Source organism: Budorcas taxicolor, chromosome 10 (genome assembly GCF_023091745.1).
Source record: "Budorcas taxicolor isolate Tak-1 chromosome 10, Takin1.1, whole genome shotgun sequence".
In the NCBI taxonomy this organism is placed as follows: Eukaryota; Metazoa; Chordata; class Mammalia; order Artiodactyla; family Bovidae; genus Budorcas; species Budorcas taxicolor.
Genome location: NC_068919.1, coordinates 14,394,195 through 14,416,740, shown reverse-complemented (window position 1 = coordinate 14,416,740; position 22,546 = coordinate 14,394,195). Strand labels below are relative to the sequence as shown.

General features: G+C 40.1%; 1 protein-coding gene across 1 annotated transcript in view; it reads right to left on the bottom strand.

Annotated features, from left to right (window-relative positions):
• IQCH (IQ motif containing H) overlaps positions 1 to 22,546 on the bottom strand; it is a 227,253-nt gene that overhangs the window by 74,239 nt on the left and 130,468 nt on the right. The window contains exons 13-14 of the mRNA XM_052646857.1: positions 13,907 to 14,179; positions 8,906 to 9,097 (exon numbers count right to left, since the gene is read on the bottom strand). Coding sequence (XP_052502817.1) covers positions 8,906 to 9,097; positions 13,907 to 14,179 — 465 coding nt within the window. The remainder of the gene's footprint in view (positions 1 to 8,905; positions 9,098 to 13,906; positions 14,180 to 22,546) is intronic.

The following is a 22,546-nucleotide window of genomic DNA, read 5'->3' as shown; positions in this document are numbered from 1 at the left end:
TGTCAGAGACAATCTCTGGATTTTCATTTAGCTGAGATAATAAAGTCTCTTTATTTTTTATTTTTACTTTAAAAAATTCTCTTTGTTGTTAAAGTCACTTTGAGTTGGGTTTTCTGTTATTGAATATTAAACATTTTAAACTGATACAAATGGGTGGACCAAACTGTGTACCCACAATCCATGCTGGACACATAAGCCAACAAATGCTCTGATCACTCCCTGCATTAGTTACTCTCATTCGGCAATCAGTAATGAAGTTTCCACTCATCCCTTTCCCTTAAGATCATTAGCAATCGTCCCTCTTTAGAGTGTAAAAATATGCTGAGAAGATGAAGAAAAAATGAAAATGTCTTCAGCAAGTCATAAACTTCTTCCCACACCTACTTAAAGTTTAAGGACTGCCTTAATACTCCATGTTTAATTGTTAATTGAGAGTTTAAAAATCAAAAATGCCAACTTTGCCTTCGATGAGATGGAAAATTATGCTGCTGTAGAAGGTAACATAATGTAAAACAGCCAACATTACCAAGGCACACAAATGTTTTTGGTATGTAAAATTGCTTTGTAAAATATTTGCTCCATCTGCTGAAAGCGGCAAAGACAATTTTCCCTTGATAGCTAATGGCCCATTTCGACTGTGTGGCAAGTGATTCGCGGTGGTGGCGGCTCTCATTAAACAGAATGGTGAAAGTGCGGTATATAATTCCATACTTATGTAGCATTATCCACTCGCTGCTTCTCGAGGAGTCTGTCCCTCATTATCCAGGCCTCCACCTTGCACCAACACGCAGGCCTAGCAGTTGATTTGACTCGAGAAGCGCTTTGTCCAACTGAGGCACATATGTTTCTTCTGCATTCCAAAACTCAGCACAACTGCTTTGCCCCACCAGAAACACTGGAGAGCTTCATTCCCTTTCAACTTTTCAGCTCCTCAACGGCTGTTTCTTTTTCCCCCTCTCCACAGGGGGCCCTGATTTTCTTTCTAGGCTCACCCTGTCGCGCTGCATGCTGGGGGTTTCAGTAGATAAAGATTAAGCATTTCTTGAAATTCGTAATTGAACTTTGCACATAAACAAAAGCAGGAAACATTTTTCCTGTGGGCTAAAGCCACCCATAAAAGCCCGACAGACACGGCCCTTGGCTCATGGTAAATGTGATGGTTTGTGATCTCTCTCTTTAAAGGAGTTGTTTACACTATACCCTGAATTACTTCAACATCTGCTAAAGGAACAATTAAAAATAAATAATCCAGGGTGGTTTAAAAAAAGAAGAATCTGTTCATGTTTGGGGAATGATATTAAAAAGTAGTTACAGCAGCAAGTGGCAGATTTTTAAAAGGTATTTTTAATGTTGGAAAATGGGTTTAAAGGCAATTATATTAAATAATAGTGACGCCAAGTAAAAATATGACTGTTTTAAAGATTATGCAATATTTTAAAACAGAAACCACACAGTTTAAAAATCAACTATAAGTCGAAGTGGCCACCATACTTATTTTATGGCTAATAGGTTTCTTTCCAATTAGAGAAATATCACTGATTGAGAAAACTGTATATGCTGAAAAAGCTCTTTAGTTGAAAATTAAAAACAAAAGAAAACACATGTGCCCATTGGACTTGATTTTTCATTCTAGTGAGGGAAAGGGGTGAATTTGTCAAATGAAGTGAGAGGCTTACAGGAAAATTTATATTTTAATTTTATACCAAGGGAAGGGGTAAGCATCTGCTTTCCTTAATCAGATTCTATACCTTCCTTGATATTTCCACAGGTACAGAGGTAAACAGTTGAGGCAGATGGGACAGCATTATCTATTTATCATTTTTTTCTACAGACCAGGTTTATGAAAACACCAGGGTAACAAAGCACTGAATTCCCAAAATGAGGATTTGTTTACTCTGGCACAATCACACAGAAGTCCGGGTCTTCTCAAGGCCATTCCCCTCTCGCCGAGGGGCATGGAGGACAGATGACCAGAAGCAAATGGCGCGGTGGCCGGCAGAGGAGAGTCAGCCCACTCTGACTCTGTTCCAAATACCCGTGCCTGCTCTGTGGCTTTCGGAAAAGCAGATATTTCCAAAAGAACTCCAACAGGGACTTCCTGTGTGTGAAAACACTAACCAATTCTTGTTCCTCTCATCTTTTGCTTTATTCCTTCCTTTCACGCCGTTATTGCGAAAAACTGGCAGTTAAATTCAATTGATTCAAAATATTCTGGATCCATATGGCCGCCAACCCTGGAGCTGAGGCGGCGATAGCGCCTCACTGCTGTTCTCAAGCATTTGCCTCTCCCCTAGTCCCCAGATGGTGGGAGTAACATTTAAACCTCCTTTTCTCTGCCTTGTACAATAGACCTTGGCACCATTTCAACTGTTTACTCCGGTAATTAACAGCTCTGATACCACAACAATTACAACTCCTACACTCTCACCACAATAATGCTATGAATTAGTGAGAGCTAATGGCTGGAAGGTAGAGCATTTCCAGACTGTGAGATCTGTGCATTTTTAGAATAAAATAAAAGGTACAAACAGCACGCTTGCAGTAGACAATGATTACCTTGTAATTAGTTTACACAAAGCTTCCTATTTAATGGCAAAATGCTGTAATTAACGTGTGACAGAAAATCAAAGGGTACTTTGTAAGCATATGAAAAATTAACACTGCAGGCCCATAGCTTTATGTACTGATTAGAAGCATATTAAATCAATAGGACACACAAACCAACAGCTTGTATAGCTGATTATTATAGGTCCTCGGAAGGGGGACCCAGCTTTCGTTTAACTTGGGGAGGCAATTTTCCTTCTCCTGTCATCTTCCTCAGGCACTGAGAAGCACCTCCAACCCAACCCTGGCAGCTTCATGAAAATAACCACTGAACTGGAAGAAAACATTCTAAGTCATTTTCAGAGATAAGGAAAAATATGTAAATGATTAAGACTTTCCAATGATTGCGGTGACGTGCTGCTACACTAATTAGAAAAGATACCAACTGGAACCAGAAAAATGAAGCAAATGGGTCTCAATCTTGTGGTCAGGAAAATCTCTAGTTTATCAGGTCAGTGCCTCTTTATTCAACATGTAGGATGCTAAAATAACTGGAATTATTTTCTGTTTTCAAATTATAAGAAACCAGGCTGCTAGCAAGGCTTATTCTTTTACAGGCCTTATCTGGGTAAACCATTGGGTTAGGCACGCTTTGGTCCACAATCTTGTATCTTCAACAGTCACAATCCTATATGATAACTGATGCTTAGAACAATATTCTAGAAGCCTAAAAGGTGCTATAGGACCTTCTGAATCACCAGAAAAAGATTAAGTTGTATGTACTTGTTCAATACTACCTACAATTTAATTCTGATGCAATTTTATGGTAATGTTAATAACACATAGCATTTTTTGAGGTCTTATGTGCTAAATATTGATACATTGGCAGCCAATGCACAAGGGTCATCTCCTTTAATTCTTACTACCTCCTCCAGGAGACAGGTGCTAATATTATCTCTCTTTACACTTGAAGAGATAGAGGCTTGGACAGCTGAAGTGATTTGCCCATGGTTCCCCCTTGCCCCAGTAACCTCCATTTGCCTAGTCCATGGAACCCATGAAGCCAGACCACTTCCTACTTATCCTGAATGTTCAACTATTCAGACTGGTCTATTCCAAACCTTTTTCTGCTTAAAAGGAAATTTACCGCATCAATCTGGAACAGGAGATATAAAGAAATATAAAAAAAAAATAAAATATTTGGTTGCTTATCCAAAAAGCAGGGTTTTTTGAACATGTGAATTGTCCAAAAGAAATCTTTAATTTTTCAGTAATTTTTACTCTTTCTGTGCACATGTTGATTTCTTAATGTAAATGCTTTGTTTAAGACAGTGTTCTCTGTTGAGAATGTTTTCATGGAATAAAATAATCTTTCCATGGTCCAAAACAAAACAAAACAAAAAGCAGGGCTTTAAATACTCACGATATTTTTAATGCCATGTCTGATTGTGAAGAAAGGCTGCTTACTCTAAGTTTTCTGAGAATTTACAGGTTCACTAAAATGATCTAGAAAAATTTGTCACCCCCATGAATGATCAAAAGGTGGCATCTCAAACTCACTATCCTCACCCACTCACATAAGTAGGTAGGTGAGGCAGCTGTGTTGCAAAGCTGAACCCTAGAGACTCTCCGACAGGGCTTCTTCCTCAAAACTCTGAGGCGTGTGTACTAATGGCTCTCTTTCCTCCCAGCCGACTAGCAACAGACAGCAGCTGCCCTGCCAGTCAGGAAAGGGAAGGCATTTGAGAGCAATAGCTATGGGACCTTTGTGTTGCCCACAAGTCTCTGTAGAAAGCAGACAATCTGCCACAAAGGCAGCAGGCCACAAAGGCAGGGACCAGAGGGAGAACACTACTTCAGGGCTTTCAAATAGTGGGTCTTTTCTAAGTGGATTCAACTCAGTGTGGCCAGGGCAGGGGACCAGGAGGAGTGGATGTGGTTTCCAAGCTAGATGCGGATCATTGACTAGCTATGTGAACCTGGGCAATCATTTCACTTCCAAGGAATCTATTTCTCTATCTGTAAACAGAATAACAATACCTTCCTTCACAAAGTGGTGTGGAAGTAAACGAGTAAAAACTTCAGAGGTTTTCCGAGACAGAATGAGTCAATTCAAGTAAAGTGCTGAAATGCCTGGCACCCAGTTGTCCCTTGCCATCAAGGAGGATTGATGGTAGGACTCCCATGGATAACAAAATCCAAGAATCCTCAAGTCCCAAATATAAAATGGCATTGCTCACCCTTGGTATGTGGGTTCCACATCTGCAGATTCAAATATGCAATGATACAAGGAAATGTCAAAACATTTCCTTGTGTATTCATGCCTAGTCTGTGTGCCTGTGTGTAGTGTATTCCTGGGTCTGTGTGCATGCATGCTAACTAGCTTCAGCTGTGTCCAGCTCTTTGCGACCCCATGGACTGTAGCCCTCCAGGCTCCTCTGTCCATGGATTTCCCAGGCAAGAATACTAGAGAGGGTTGCCATGCCCTCCTCTAGGGGATCTTCCTGAACCAGGGATCAAACCTGCATCTCTCGCCTATCCTGCATTGGGAGGTGGGTTCTTTATCACTAGTTCCACCTGGGAAGCCCACTCATGGGTCTGTGTGCTTAGTTGCTAGTTGTGTCTGACTTTTTGTGACCTCATGGACTGTAGCCTGCCAGGCTCCTCTGTCCATGGGGATTCTCCAGGCAAGAATACTGGAGTGGGTTGTCATGCCCTCTTTGAGAGGATCTTCCCAACCCAGGAATCAAACCCAGGTCTCCTACATTGCGAGTGATTTCTTTACTGTCTGAGCCACCAGAAAAACCCAAGAATACTAGAGTGGGTAGCCTATCCCTTCTCCAGGGGATCTTCCTGACCCAGGGATCGAACCGGGGTCTCCTGCATTGCAGGTGGATTCTTTCCCAGCTGAATTACCAGGGAAGCCCATTCGTGGGGGTCTACAAAATCTCATGTCTAGGCCAGCATTCTGGCAACTACTTTTCTAACGCAGTGTCACCAGGTGTCACTACTAACAAGCCAGTTTTCCAGGAGTGAGGGAGTGAAGTTTCCCTTTATAAACAGAAAGGGAACGGCACAAGGGCTAGTACCACAACAACTGTCTCCCTGCACTGTCTTAGGTGAGAGTGTCCAGGAAGGTTTTTTCCCCTACAGGTGTGTCTTTGCTTAAGCCTTTATTCCTACTAAATGAAAATAAATTCTCTCGTCTCTGGAGTGGCAACTTCGGAGCATGCACACGTGTAGATTCACTGAAACTTAATAGGCATTGAGTATTTAAGTGAGTTTACTGGAACCTGTTGGGGGAAGTAGATTATGTTAGCTGGCAGGACAGGCACAGATGGTAAACAATCTGCCTGCAATGCAGGAGACCCAGTTCGATCCCTGGGTCGGAAAGATCCTCTGGACAAGGGAATGGCAACCTGCTCCAGTATTCTTGCCTGGAAAATCCCATGGACACAGGAGCCTGGTGGGCTACAGTCTGTGGGATTGCAGAGTCGGACATGACCTAGTGACTAACACTTTCACTTTCAGGATGAAGAGAGTAAGGTTGGTACCAAGACAGGATGGAACAACTGAGAGTTGTGCTCTTTTTATTGTGGCTATTATGTAACATCCTGCTTTTCCTAAAATCACTTACATGTCAACACTGATTTTTAAAATGTGACTTCAGTGTTTTATCATCTGTTGATTCCATGACTTTGTTTCAAGTCAACTGCAACCAAATAACTCTGGTTCTCAATTAGATAGGTGAAAAAAAGATGATCCTTATAGATCCTGGAGTCCACACTGAATCATGACTACATCTAAAACCAATATCTGCACAAGACGCAAGAGAATCTCAAAATAGTTCAAACCCCTATAAACAGCACTGTTTTTAATCTGTTGCCTACAACATACCAATGAGAAAAATCATGGTATCGTGTCATAAACTGCTATGCAAATGATGCTATTTGTGAGTATTAACATAATTTAGTGCTTACAGTCATATTCTCATTTCTAATAATTCTCCCAGAATGGAGTCTTTCTCTGGACTCTTAGCCTGCAGGATAGTCTTTCATCAAGAAGCTGAAATTTTTAATAACCTGCCAGCATATGTTTTCCATGTGCCAGGCTAGGCTTGATGACACAACATCTTCATTATCAAAAGAAACAGGTCTGCAAACTGTAATAGGACATTAAAACATGCCTGTGCTCATAAAGTAATGCTTTGATGTCTCAACATGCACCATTATGATGGTCTTCTGGAACAAAGGATAGTTCTAATCCTAAATTCTCAATAGCTACACTCAGTGGAGATTGCAGTTCACTGCCACTCTGAATGCGATTTCACTTTGAAGGCAAAAGAATGTCAATAGTCTCCTAACAAAAAAAAAAGCTCTTCAGAAGTACTTTATTTTTTTATTTTTGGCTTCTAACAACATCATGGTCAAGCACAGGTCTCAGAACATAGAAAGATTTCATAATAATTGTTTTCCCTTGTTAAGTTAAAAAAAATTTAGACAGATCATTAATTATTCATAAGTGTCACATTTGACAACATTAACAATAATGCCAAATGTAATTGGTGGCAATTTAAAATGGTATAGTTTAAAATATTTGAAATGAAATAATATATATTCAGATTTCTAAATGCAATTCAGCTATATGTCAATATATTAAATATTTTTAGAACTTAATAAAAACATTTCAAATTTATCATAGTATAGTATCAGGAGAATTCTATAAAAATTATTGATTTGAAATACTGAGGCAAGCAAATACTTTGTACATTAACACTGGGGCTTCCCAGGTAGTGCTAGTGGTAAAGAACCTGCCCCCCAATGCAGGAGAGGAAAGAGACTTGGGTTTGATCCCTGGGTCAGGAAGATCCTCTGGAGGAGGGCATGGCAACCTACTCCAGTGTTCTTACCTGGAGAATTCCATGGACAGAGGAGCCTGGGGGGCTACAGTCCATGGGGTCGCTGAGAGTCGGACATGACTGAAGCGACTTAGCACACAAGCACACAAACATTTCAATTTTTTAGATTAAAAAAAGTCATACTTTTCATGGTTTAATCTCAACAGTTTTGCTTAAAAAACTTTTTAAATACAAGATGAAATAAAATCCAGTCCAAGGAGAACACAAGAGCAACCTCTATGGATGGGCCTCTGGGCCTCAAAATTAAATACATTTTCCTTTCCTTGTTTTATTTTTTTCTTAGGAGAGTAATTCACTTTGGTATCCTTTAAATAATATGTAAAAAGCTCGCCATGACAGGTACTGCATTAAGTCCATTCACTGATGGAGGAGGAAGAAAAGCCCTAAATAGATCATGAGGAGAACTAACATTTATCAAAGGGAACTCTCTCGTCTGACTGTTCTCTAGATTTATTCATCATCTCATTTTCACAAGAATAATGTGGTTCTCTCTGTGTGCCGCTCCCTTTCTATCACTGGTATCTTGATTCATCTGCTTCTGTAGTGGGATGCTCAAAGCAGGTGCAAATCACTGCACAGCCACCACTACAGAATTTGGCAGGGAAAAAGGAATCAGTTCATGGAAAATTTGTGTCTGAATTTTCCTCATCAGTTATACTTTCATCAGTAGTGAAAAACAGAGATTTGAGATTAAGTGAAGTCAGTGAGACGAGGTCTCTGAATGCAAAATGATGCCATTTTCAGAATGGTGGGTTTAATTCATATATGAAGCCATATAAAACTAATTATTAAGCAACTTTGAAACAGACTAAGAAGTTGTACAATTCATCCTCCCACCAATATACGTGGAAAAATCCATATACATCACTCACGTATTAAGAGTTTTTACCTATTATTCTGTTCTTGCCTGGAGATTTTCTTGCTGGAATGTATTATTTTCTCAACATCTCACAGGGACCAGCAGTTACATAAATTTCCTTGAATTGTCTTCAAAAACGTATGACTGCTGACAGAAAGCTATTAAACATTAGCTTCCAGGTGACAAGCATTCACTAATAGAATTTCCCTCTCACAATAAAATACAACTAGCTTAATAACAACAGTTGGTAGAAGCATATGATCTAGAATCACTTAGAGCAAATGATTAGATTTGAAATGTTATTTGGCTATCATAAAAAACACTACGTCCTAATTATTATCATAATCAATTTGAGGATTTTTTAGGGATCCAAGAAGGAACATTTAAGATAACCTGATCAACCTCATTCACTTTGTACATAAAAACTAAGGCCCAGGAAAGTAAAAAATTGCCTAAGGTCTCAACTGCTGATAGGTAACTCAGCTGAGTCTACAAGAAAGTGCCTTATCTCCTAGCTAAGCCTTTTGCTTTATCTCCTATCTGTTCACAGACACTTTGGGTTTATGCTACCACTGAATACTCACTTGTGCCCATTTCTTTCTCCAGTCTTCACGACTGTATCTCTGACTCTCCTTTAGGACCCAGCTGTAGCACTTTAGGTGGGAGGGAATGTCACAAAACGCAGTCCCATTTCCTCCAAACTCATAGTCCGCTTTAAAGAGCCAGCGTTGGATTTCTAGGTGATCGATGACCAGCTGACTCACCTGTTCTATTATCTGTGGGGCCAAAGACACAGCAACAGTTAATTTCCTGGATTCTTTCTTATCGTGTTAACTTAGCTGTAGCACTTCTCACATGTCTTTATTTCAAACTGTTCATTTGGTTATCTTCTAGTTACTAACACAGATTAGAAGTTTTAAGTGATATGTGTTTGTGTGTGTATATGTTGGGTTGGCCAAAAAGTTCATTCAGGGTTTTTCCATAAGCTGTTTGGAGAAGGCAGTGGCACCCCACTCCAGTACTCTTGCCTGGAAAATCCCATGGATGGAGGTGCCTGGTAGGCTGCAGTCTGTGGGGTCACGAAGAGTCGGACATGACTGAGCGGCTTCACTTTCACTTTCCACTTTCATGCGTTGGAGAAGGAAATGGCAACCCACTCCAGTCTTGCCTGGAGAATCCCAGGGATGGGGGAGCCTGGTGGGCTGCCATCTCTGGGATCGCACAGAGTCGGACACGACTGAAGCGACTTAGCAGCAGTAGCAGCATAAGCTGTTATGCAAAAATGCAAATGAACTTTTTGATTGACCCCATACATGAATATGGTATAAAGAAATCACCAACCAAAGGGACCAAAGACATGTTTAAAAGTATAATCTTATTTATGAGAAATTATGAAATTATCACTTGATGACTTTTGAAGGCAAAAGAAAAAATCTGAATATCTGTAATTGAATCTTAATAGTGTTCTCTTCCTTTTTCGGAGAATAATGTGTTTACTTATTGATTCTTCAAATGATTCTTTTATAGTTTCAAGACTATAAAAAGTTATAGTCTTGAAAACTTAAACTATTTGGAGCTTTGCTGAGCTTTTAAGTGTTATAATCTATAAAATATTTAATTTTTTTCTCATTAGTATACATGAAATACATTTGTTTGGCCAGTCAATTGACCAAGTGTGTTATAAGTATTATATGAACAAGACAGATAAAGGAGGTTAAAAAACTCGTGAAAGCAACTTTATTGGAATACACACCTCTCCTACATCTTATTTGAAACTTTTCTCAAGAACTGGGCTCAGTCACATGAATGTTTCAGGGGTAGACATGCAAGCTCGAATATCACAATAATAATAATAATAATAACTATATTAGTTAACATCACTGAACTCTCAGTAGGCTTTAGGCCTTTGGCATAGCTCTTTACACAAATCTTCTCATTGAACACTCACAAAAACCTATGAAATAGGCACCATTATTAATTCTATTTTATGTGTAAATAACTGAGACTCAGGTAATTTAAATAACTTGCCCACGATCACACAAGACTGAGTCCCAGAACAGGGACTCCACCCAGGCTGCTCTGAGTCCAATACCTAAGCCCATTTCTTCTCCACTATGCTATCCATCTCAAGCTACAGAGAGGCAGAGAAGGGTGAGGTGGAGAAGGAAGTCAGGAGCAAGACAAGCAACTTCCTTTACAGTCAATAAGCCATTTGGATAAGTTTGAATCAGAAAAAGTCTATAGCAAGATTACTTAATTATAGGTAATACTGTTCTAGTAGAGCCTTGGTGAAAAATAACTCATTAGACCACAAAGTGATTTTTTTGTTTGATCTTCTTATCAGACTTTCTAATCTATATTGAAAGAAACAATATTAAGCGTTCCCTCTCCTGAGCCTACCCCATGCTATTCTTGGCCATGGTCTGTGCTTAAGGAGGCTTCTGCAACACTGTTCTCTTCTCTTTTTGATGAGTTTTGTTCACCAAATGGATTTTTTTAAACTACAGAATGTGAAAGGACTCATAATTCTGGAAAAAAATCTGTTGAAATCTGGAACTGGAAGATTAAAATTATTTTGATTAAAGGCACAATCTGTTCTTTTGAGCTGGGTCTTTCCAGCCAATCGTCCTGGAGATGCTACAGTGTACAGCAATGTTGAAGTGATACTAAAACAGACATACTTGGGACCCCTGGAAGCCCCATGCAACCATAGGGTATTCAATTAGGGTGAAAATGAAATTGTCTCAGCTCCCTAATTATCAAGTAGTGTCTAGGGATAATGTGGGTGTTTAAATGACAAGTACTCTGGTCTACACACCATATGGCTATGAGCATAGCCTAGGAAGGCTTTTAAAAATGTGTCTTTCAAAGTTATATCCCTTCTTTCTCTAACGTTGTGTTGAGAAGATAGATTCCATTATGGTCATATGCTGCACAAGAAGAAATAGTTCTTGGCCTGTTAATGTCCAATAAGATTCTCTTGCCAGTATAAGGAAAGATATTCTGGCACAGTCCTTTTCATTGTATGTTTGGATATATTGCATATTTGGAAGTTTCAGCTACTAACAGAATTATTATCTGCTTCTTCCAAATCCTATTATTTGTTGCTTCTGAGAATCCTATAAATGGGTGTCTGTTGATGGATTCCCTACAGTAATGAAAAGGATCAATAGTATTGTAAAGACTATACCACTGGAAAGAATTATGTGCTATCTTTAAGTGAAAATTGAACAGTGCTTTAAAATAGCATTGCCATTTTTGATTATTTAACCAAAGCTGTCAATATTTCATATGGAGCACATGCCAGAAAGAGAAGTTGCCTGGTTACTTTATGGATCAAAACAGGAAATGCCCACTGTGCTCAAGCTGGACTTAGAAAATAAAATAAATTACTTAATCATAAAGTAAATGACTTTATGTTACTGCCAAACATTTATCATTTTCTATTTGAGTCTATTCAAAAGATGTAATATATTTTTTAATTGCCATACATTTTATACTGGTGTAGGGCAGAAAGAGAAAAATGTCTACTGCTAAAATCCAACTGATAGCTAGGAATATTTATTAACCTAAATTAAAATAATCACAGCTTTCTTTCACCAGCTTTAAGTTTATGAAGCACATCGGTAAAAAGTCAATGTTACTGATTCATTACCATCTGCAAATTCAAAATGCTGACATGTTCAGATAGATGAGGTAGAATAGGCATTATCTGGAAAAATCTCAATGGAGTGTTTCAATTCTTGACCTCAGACATGTGGTTTCGAAATAAGTAGTGCAGACCTCAGTTATGACTTAGTTTATTGTGATACAATTTGCACACACCATAGGTGAAATGACACCCTTTAAATCCAATTTATCTTTGAGGAGAGGTTTTTATCCTACTTCTGAATATCAGCATTAGAGTGAAGCTTTACTGCATTAAAGATTCCTGTATCTTTTACCACAATTAACATATAAAGTTCTAAAATACTTCATAGCATCAATGGGGACAAAAGCAAGACTCACTCAATATAAATAGTGCACATACATTCTAAGGTTTTGAGGACTGTTTAATGTAATATACACGTATGAAATTGTATCACTTAAAAATGCATTTCACTTGTAATATGTCTATGAGCCTAGTATTCTACAGGGAAGCAGAGTTAAGCAATCCACTCTGTTACCTTCAAATTTCAGTGGAGGTTAATGATAACGGAAGGGACACATGAGGTCAGGGGAAGCCTCTCTCTTCTAATCCTATTAAGATAGCCTGTGCCTTTTCTAGACTGCCCTCTTTAAAAGAAACTTCCTTCATGAGTCTATGTATTATTGCCCATGAACACTCTATCTAGCAAGATTGAAACAATCTGGGGGCAATTTAATAATTGCCAGTTAGTCTCTGAAAAGCATGATGTGTTGAAAGACTTGGTTCGGGGCTCAGCAGCTACAAGGTGCAGAGCATCAGGATCAGGCAGCTAAGAGAAGTAGCATTACCCCTAAATATTGTCCCTCACAAACACCCTCATTTTGTCTTTTAGTTTCCCCAGAAGTAGGTGCCCAAAATCACTTGTGATTGGCTCAGAGGAATGGTTAAGAGATGGAATGAAACAGAGGTTAGGAAATGTTAACAACTATTTGTCTTTTAGTTTCTTTATTGTAAAAAAAGATAGCAGTTAATTGTGAGAACTCCTGCCAGAGAAAACTTAGAGTGGCTAATTTCTAGTTCTCTAGTGGGTAATTTTGTAGTGACTATTATGGTTCTTCAGATATTAGGGCCCTAACTATCTTTTGGAAGAATGCACAGCCATAGACTTAGACCAGGGCAAATTCAGAAGCAGAGAGTTTTCCTCCTGGAGCCATTTCACTTCCCCTTTCTGGGGTTTTCCCCCTTTCTTTATGGCCACTTACTGAACAGCCAGGATTTGGGTTTTTTTTTTTGTAAAGCCATGGATATCCGTAGTCTGCCACATCCCCTTTGCAATATGACTCCCTAAAGCTCTGCAAACCTGCTCCTTTTAGCCCAAACTGACTCTCACATTTCTTAGGGTCCTACTAAAATGACTAGCTAACTAATATGATGATGAACTAATCCATATTAAGGCAATAAATATTGATAGCAGATGAATACATGAGTAAAGCCTTCAGTTCCTTAATCCAAATGAATAAATACTTTCAGAATGTCAATTTCTGTAAGGCCCATAGGAAGATACTTTGAAACACCAAAGGACTGAAGTGTGTTGTGCTCAGTCACGTCCAACACTTCTGCAACCTCATGAACTGTAACCCACCAGGCTCCTCTGTCCATGGGATTTTCCAGGCAAGAACACTAAAGTAGGTTGCTATTTCCATTTCCTACTCCAGGGAATCTTCCCGACACAGGGATTGAACCCGCACCTCTTGTGTCTCCTGCACTGACAAGTGGATTCTTTACCACTGAACCACCAGGAAAGCCTGAAGGCTAAAGCAGATCCCATCAAATCAACTCAAGTGTTCCATAATATTCTTCATTGGATAGGGCTGACTCCAGAAGACCTAAAAAGTTCCTACAAGGTCAAGAGAATGTGAAATATTTAAACAGAGCCTCACTTGTCCACCCTGCTTACCTGCTGGTGACTATAGATGCTATATATTCCAGGAGGGACTGGCACATTTGCATTCTCAAAGACCCGTTTGCTTCCAGACTTGGTGCTATAGAAATGAGCTAGTTCAGGCTCTGGGCCTAGGATGGGTATGTTTAACATATCTGCCACAGCCAGATCATCTCTGTGGAGGAGCCCGCTGACAATGTAGGCTTCTTTCCCTTGGATGAGATTTTTTATTCTTTTGATTGCCTTGGGACTGTACATCAGGTGAGTAGCCAGGCACATATGCTGCTTCTGGGGGGAGATCATAATATTCTTGTTAAAAGGTGTTCTTTTTCTAGTCCATACACCTAATCTATAATGTTGCACACAATAAATGCATTATTAATAGCAGGCTGGGTTATGACCTATCCTGTTGTTTAGCAGTTTAAAATGATAAAAGCTGTTGGGGTGAGGCTCCATAATCGCTCACATCTTTAGTGTGTTGGAAATAGGCTCACTGGGAATAGAACTAATTACTACACATCTGTATTTATTTGATCCACGTGGAATTATCCTTCTGTCAGAAGGAAAAGAAGCTGGCGGCCTTTGGATAATAGTGATTCATCTCTGCAACACTTCTGGCATGGTTTAACACTAAAGCGTCTGGAAAATCAATGCAAAAAAATGAAGAAAAGAGCCTCCTAATATTCTTCAGTATTCAGAGCTCCTAATCTAGCAACCCTTTAAATGATTCAGTAGGAAAAGGTACTTGACTTGATACCCTCTTCCCAAAGTTCTACCATAAATTCCATTTCAAGAGTACATATTTTTATGATGATTATCATGGTTCTTGGCCAGAGAGGACTCATTAATGGAAAATATTTGAGAATTTCCGCAACACTCAAATTCCTCTTCCAATGGAAAACTCTTTTTATTTTTGACTACTTACAGCCAGCTCAGCAATACATCTGACTGTCTCCTTCAATTAAATAAATAATTCTGGCATGTCTAACAGGGGCAGAGGATGGAGCCAGATGGTCAGCACAAACCAAAACTAATACAAGCATGTCTCTGTGCTCAAGGAGTGGGAACACAGATGAGTACAGTTAATGCATAATTAATACAAGGCAGAGAAGGGCCATAAAGAACTACAGAGGGCCTTGGAGGCTTGGAGGAGGGAGGCAGAAGCCACATGCTAGTGGGAAGAGCTGAAAAGGCAAATCACTTATCTCAGTTGGGCCTCAGTTTTCTCATCTGTAAAATGAGTATAATAATAGTACCCATCTCATAGGGATGCTATGAGTATTAAATGAGATAATGCATGTAAAGCACTTATAATAGTGCTTGGATATAATAAGCACTTATTAGCAGATGTTATATTATTACTGTTATCAGCTAATATTATTGTTATAAAAGAGGTTGGGGTTAAGGTAAATTTTGAAGGATGGGTAGGATTTTATCAGGTGAGGATGAGCATAGCCTAGGGATGGAATATGAGAACCCAAATGAAATCACTCAGTCATGTCTGACTCTTTGTGACCCCGTGAACTGTAGCCCACCAGGCTCCTCCATCCATGGGATTCTCCAGGCAAGAATACTGGAATGGGTTGCCATTTCCTTCTCCAGGGGAATCTTCCTGACCCAGGGATCGAACTCAGGTCTCCTGCATTGCAGGCAGATGCTTTAACCTCTGAGCCACCAGGGAAGCCCTCATGAGAACCCAAGATTGTGCTTATTTCTCTAGAGCAGAGAGCATCATGGCACATGAGAAAGTCCTGGGGCTTAGGAGTCAAATGGTTCTTTGAATCCAGTTCTGTCCCTAACAAATAACCTGAACTTGGGCAAATGACTTAGACTCCTTGAGACTAAGTTTCTCCATCTGCCGAGTGGGAATAAAAATAACCATTTGATGGGCTCCTCTAAGGATAAAATAAGATTATGAATGTTTAACACCTGTTATAATGCATGGCATTGAGTTGACATTCGATCAATGGTATTAAAAGTTATTATGGAGAAAATTAAAAAAAATAAATTCACTAAAATGTCATGCAAATAATATAATGCAAGACATGAGAGTCTTAATGGAATTTAAAGGATTTTGTAGAGTGGCTCCATCTCCCCCCCGAGTCTAGTCAAAATTCTATTCAACAAGGCCTTAAATTGTGGAGAAATTCCGAGCCACTATTTTGGGGAATATCAGGCGCACGAGTTTGCAAACTGTTAGAGGATATGAATGCTGAGTATAAGAGAAAGTGACCGAGGAGACCCCCTGGATTTCAGTCCTATCTGAATTTGTAACTTGCCAGTTTATTTAGAACACCTGATCTTTCTGAGCCTTGGTTCCCCACATTCAAATGAGGGGTTGAACCAGAAGTCTGTAGGGTCCTTCCAGCTGTGATATAACGTTAAAACCAAAGCTCTTCTGGATATACTATTTAACGGGTACAGAGTTTCTTCTTGGGATTTTGAAAAAGTTTTGAAACTGGATAACACGACAATTGTACAACCATGTGAGTGCACTGAATGCCACAGAACTGTACAGTTCAAATTATTTAAACGGTAAATTTTATGCTATGTATATTCTGCCTCCCCTTCAAAAAAAGATACCCCCCAAAATTCCTCTGAGAGAGGATTTTATGATTTACCCTATTGAACCCTTCCTTCAGAGCAAGTGATCTAAGTTCCTTTTGTCTATGGAATATGCCTTTTCTACATAATTTAAATCCTTTTTCAAAACCTGCCTTTAAGAATGCAGCTCTAGGAAATCCAGCGTTCCACTGGACAATGAATGGTGACAGCACCTCGTGAGTTTGTGTTTCCCATCTGATTGCTCACTGTTTATCCCCCTGTTTATTATTTCACTCCCTTCCTTTCCTTATAAATTATTCCAATGAGGAAATGTGAAAAAATGATATGTCTGGGAGAACTGATGACTTGAGTCACAAAGTGTATGGTAGACTTTTCAGGGACCTGGAAGGATGTTTCAAAGGGGACAGTCTTCTCATGTCAAGCTCCCAAGGTCTCAGCACTTTGGCATGTACTCTTCCATTTGATCCATACGACACAATTAACAGTCCCTCTTTTGGAGATGGGGAAACTGAGGCTCGGGTGATTTGCCCATAGCCACACAGCTGGTACACAGCAGAGGCAGGATTATTATTCATTATTATTTTATTTTATTTTTTATTATTCTTCTTCATTATTAGCACAGTTCTCATGCCAGGGCTCCCATGATTTCTCTCATTTTACAGACTGAGTAGTGAGGTCTGAGGTTTTATGAAGTGTGATGAGGGGATGGCAGATGCAGCAACAGAACCTAACGTGAACGTTCTGAGCACATTTCCAGCCAGGATGAATTTCTGTCTCCTCTAGGGCTGCTTGTCTCCATTGGCAAGCACTCTACCCAACTCTGTTGTGTCATCTGCAGGCATGCCTTATTCTTCAGGCAAGATGGTCCCATGGCATTGTGTTCAATGTGTGTTTGATCAAGATTTGACTGTAAGTGATGGCAGAGCATTTCTGACTGCAGGTCTGGTGTGACCATGTAGAGAAGGTCAGTATCATCAGATCAGTATCATCCAGTATCATCTGTGGATTTATACAGATGACAGAAATCTAAAATGTTCCTAATGCCATAACATTATGTTGCTGTTTAGTTCCTCAGTTGTGTCTGACTCTTTTGTGACCGCATGGACTGCAGCCCACCAGGCTCCTTAGGCAATAGGATTTCCCAGGCAAGAAAACTAGAGTGGGTTGCTGTTTTCTTCTCCAGGGGATCTTCCTGACTTAGGGATCAAACCCACGTATCCTGCTTGGCAGGAAGATTCTTTACTACTGAGCCGCCTAGGGAGCAACCCACTCCAGTATTCTTGCCTGGAAAATTCCACGGACAGAGGAGCCTTAGGGGCCACAGTCTATCAGGTTGCAAAGAAGTGAACATGACTGAACAACTGAGCATGCACACATGCACCTGGGAAGCAATTCCAAAACATTATCGTTACAATTAACTTCCCAGCACTTTTTTTTCTGGACCCGAGACAAAAGGTAGTTGTTTAGGAAGTCTTCATAAACATCAAAATATTCGAAAGTAGACATGATGACTTTGTAACAGTATTTTTCACCATTACAGATTCAAAAATTGTATAGTAAATTGGAGAGATGTACAAACAGATTTTTGGCACACTTAAAAAAAAAATCTCAAAGCCATCCACTGGAATGAAAATAAGCACTGATACAATCTCTCAAATGCATTAAAAAGAAAAAAAGCCATGACTAAACATGAGCAGGATATGTTTTGAAAGTGAGAGTTCTAATTTTTATATTTTAGAAAGGTGACTGCCTATGAGTGATTAATTACTCAAATACTTTAAACTGTAAGAAGTATAAAGTACTTAAAAATATTTCCTACTTGTTTTTTATTCACAGAGATGCAAACCTACACAATGCATGTAACCCCATGAATTTGTTAGTGCCAACTGCCTACCTCCTCTTGGAAGGTGGAGAGTGGACTGTGAAGATACATTTCTCAGGTAATAGGACCGCAGATCTGGAAAGGACTTTGACACGATCTAATCCATCATCTCATCTTACAGATGAATAACAAAGGACCAGAGAGGTAAAGGTCATCCAGAAGCAAGGTCTTTCCAGTTCATGACGGCGTTCTGGTATCAGACAGATTTGGGTTCATACTCTGGCCCCACTAGTAACTTACAACTAGAAAGTGAGTATTGGTTTCCTTGGCCACAGAAGGAAATAATTGTTTCTGTCTTGCTGCTGTGTCCTAAGCATCAAATGAGAAAATGTTTGCTAAGCATTTGATAAATGTTAGCTGTTTACTCGCTCTCCTTTCCCCAAATCTAGTGCCCCTTCCCCATTCCACGCTTCTTCAGTGTATACTGGCATTCCAGATATATGGAAACTGCTTATTAGCAGCTATCAGATATTAGCTCCAGTTTCTGGATGGAGAAAATCAGGAAATTAACCACACACTGACGGTAGTTCGTTATCGGAATTAACTAGACAAATCACTCCACCAAGAATGTCCATGCACCACCACGGAATCGAGACAGAGCTATCAATCTGTCAATCCTGTCCATGTCCAGGAATGTGGTCCACTGGAGAAGGAAATGGCAAACCACTTCAGTATTCTTGCCTTTAGAACCCCATGAACAGTATGAAAAGGCAAAATGATAGGATACTGAAAGAGAAACTCCCCAGGTTAGTAGGTGCCCAACACGCTACTGGAGATCAGTGGAGAAATAACTCCAGAAAGAATGAAGGGATGGAGCCAAAGTAAAAACAATACGCAGCTGTGGATGTGACTGGTGATAGAAGCAAGGTCCGATGCTGTAAAGAGCAATATTGCATAGGAACCTGGAATATCAGGTCCATGAATCAAGGCAAATTGGAAGTGGTCAAACAACAGATGGCAAGAGTGAATGTCAACATTCTAGAAATCAGCGAACTAAAATGGACTGGAATGGGTGAATGTAACTCAGATGACCATTATATCTACTACTGAGGGCAGGAATCCCTCAGAAGAAATGGAGTAGCCATCATGGTCAACAAAAGAGTCCGAAATGCAGTACTTAGATGCAATCTCAAAAACGACAGAATGATCTCTGTTCGTTTCCAAGGCAAACCATTCAATATCACAGTAATCCAAGTCTATGCCCCAACCAGTAATGCTGAAGAAGCTGAAGTTGAACGGTTCTATGAAGACCTACAAGACCTTTTAGAACTAACACCCAAAAAAGATGTCCTTTTCATTATAGGGGACTGGAATGCAAAAGTAGGAAGTCAAGAGAAATCTGGAGTAACAGGCAAATTTGGCCTTGGAATGCGGAATGAAGCAGGGCAAAGACTAATAAGAGTTTTGCCGAGAAAATGCACTGGTCATAGCAAACACCCTCTTCCAACAACACAAGAGAAGACTCTACACATGGACATCACCAGATGGTCAACACTGAAATCAGACTGATTATATTCTTTGCAGCCAAAGATGGAGAAGCTCTATACAAGACCAGGAGCTGACTGTGGCTCAGATCATGAACTCCTTATTACCAAATTCAGATTCAAATTGAAGAAAGTAGGGAAAACCGCTAGACCATTCAGGTATGACCTAAAGCAAATCCCTTATGATTATACAGTGGAAGTGAGAAACAGATTTAAGGGCCTAGATCTGATAGATAGAGTGCCTGATGAACTATGGACGGAGATTCGTGACATTGTACAGGAGACAGGGATCAAGACCATCCCCATGGAAAAGAAATGAAAAAAAGCAAAATGGTTGTCTGAGGAGGCCTTACAAATAGCTGTGAAAAGAAGAGAGGCAAAAAGCAAAGGAGAAAAGGAAAGATATACCCATCTGAATGCAGACTTCCAAAGAATAGCAAGAAGAGATAAGAAAGCCTTCTTTAGTGATCAATGCAAAGAAATAGAGGAAAACAACAGAATGGGAAAGACTAGAGATCTCTTGAAGAAAATTAGAGATACCAAGGGAACATTTCATGCAAAGATGGGCTCGATAAAGGACAGAAATGGTCTGGACCTAACAGAAGCAGAAAATATTAAGAAGAGGTGGCAAGAATACATAGAAGAACTGTACAAAAAAGATCTTCACGACCAAGATAATCACGATGGTGTGATCACTCATCTAGAGCCAGACATCCTGGAATGTGAAGTCAAGTGAGCCGTAGAAAGCATCACTACGAACAAAGCTAGTGGAGGTGATGGAATTCCAGTGGAGCTATTTCAAATCCTGAAAGATGATGCTGTGAAAGGGCTGCACTCAATATGCCAGCAAGTTTGGAAAACTCAGCAGTGGCCACAGGACTGGAAAAGGTCAGTGTTCATTCCAATCTCAAAGAAAGGCAATGCCAAAGAATGCTCAAACTACCGCACAATTGCACTCATCTCACATGCTAGTAAAGTAATGCTCAAAATTCTCCAAGCCAGGCTTCAGCAATACGTGAACCGTGAACTCCCTGATGTTCAAGCTGGTTTTAGAAAAGGCAGAGGAACCAGAGATCAAATTGCCAACATCTGCTGGATCATAAAAAAAGCAAGAGAGTTCCAGGAAAACATCTATTTCTGCTTTATTGACTATGCCAAAGCCTTTGACTGTGTGGATCACAATAAACTGTGGAAAATTCTGAAAGAGATGGGAATACCAGACCACCTGACCTGCTTCTTGAGAAATCTGTCTGCAGGTCAGGAAGCAAGAGTTAGACCTGGACATGGAACAACAGACTGGTTCCAAATAGGAAAAGGAGTCCGTCAAGGCTGTATATTGTCACCCTGCTTATTTAACTTATATGCAGAGTACATCATGAGAAACGCTGGACTGGAAGAAACACAAGCTGGAATCAAGATTGCTGGGAGAAATATCAATAACCTCAGATATGCAGATGACACCACCCTTATGGCAGAAAGTGAAGAGGAACTAAAAAGCCTCTTGATGAAAGTGAAAGAGGAGAGTGAAAAACTTGGCTTAAAGCTCAACATTCAGAAAACGAAGATCATGGCATCTCGTCCCATCACTTCATAGGAAATAGATGGGGAAACAGTGTCAGACTTTATTTTTGGGGGCTCCAAAATTACTGCAGATGGTGATTTCAGCCATGAAATTAAAAGACACTTACTCCTTGGAAGAAAAGTTATGACCAACCTAGATAGCATATTCAAAAACAGAGACATTACTTTGCTGACTAAGGTCTGTCTAGTCAAGGCTATGGTTTTTCCAGTGGTCATGTATGGATGTGAGAGTTGGACTGTGAAGAAGGCTGAGGGCTGAAGAATTGATGCTTTTGAACTGTGGTGTTGGAGAAGACTCTTGAGAGTCCCTTGGACTGCAAGGAGATCCAACCAGTCCATTCTGAAGGAGATCAGCCCTGGGATTTCTTCGGAAGGAATGATGCTGAGGCTGAAACTCCAGTACTTTGGCCACCTCATGTGAAGAGTTGACTCATTGGAAAAGACTCTGATGCTGGGAGGGATTGGGGCAGGAGGAGAAGGGGACGACAGAAGATGAGATGGCTGGATGGCATCACTGACTCGATGGACGTGAGTCTGAGTGAAATCCAGGAGTTGGTGATGGACAGGGAGGCCTGGTGTGCTGCGATTCATGGGGTCGCAAAGAGTTGGACATGACTGAGCGACTGAACTGAACTGAATGGTAGTTCTTTTCCTTCTTGCTTCCCAATATCCACAGTAACTCTGACACTGAGGATAGGGAATAACTAGGAAGCACCAAAGCAATCCTTGCATTGATGGAGATATTGGGAAGTTTCTAAGATTATATGTAAGTGGCAAAAGTGGCCCTTTTTCTCTTGCTCGTCCTGCTCCTGCCCTTGCTACCTCTTCCACAGCCAAGTGATGCCAATGAAATAGAGCTAGGCAGAGAGCTCTCATGGGAATATTGAGGTATCCTATTATGAAAAAGCAAAATCCTCATTTTGGTGGTTGTTGTTGTTCAGTCTCGCTAAGTCATGTCTGACTGTTTGTGACCCCCATGAACTGCAGAACATTAGGCTACCTGGTCATTCACTGTCTCCCAGAATTTACTCAAATTCATGTCCATTGAGTCAGTGATGTCATCCAGCCATCTCATCCTCTGCCACCCTCTTCTCCTTTTGCCTTCAATCTTCCCCAGCATCAGGATCTTTGCCAATAAGTCAG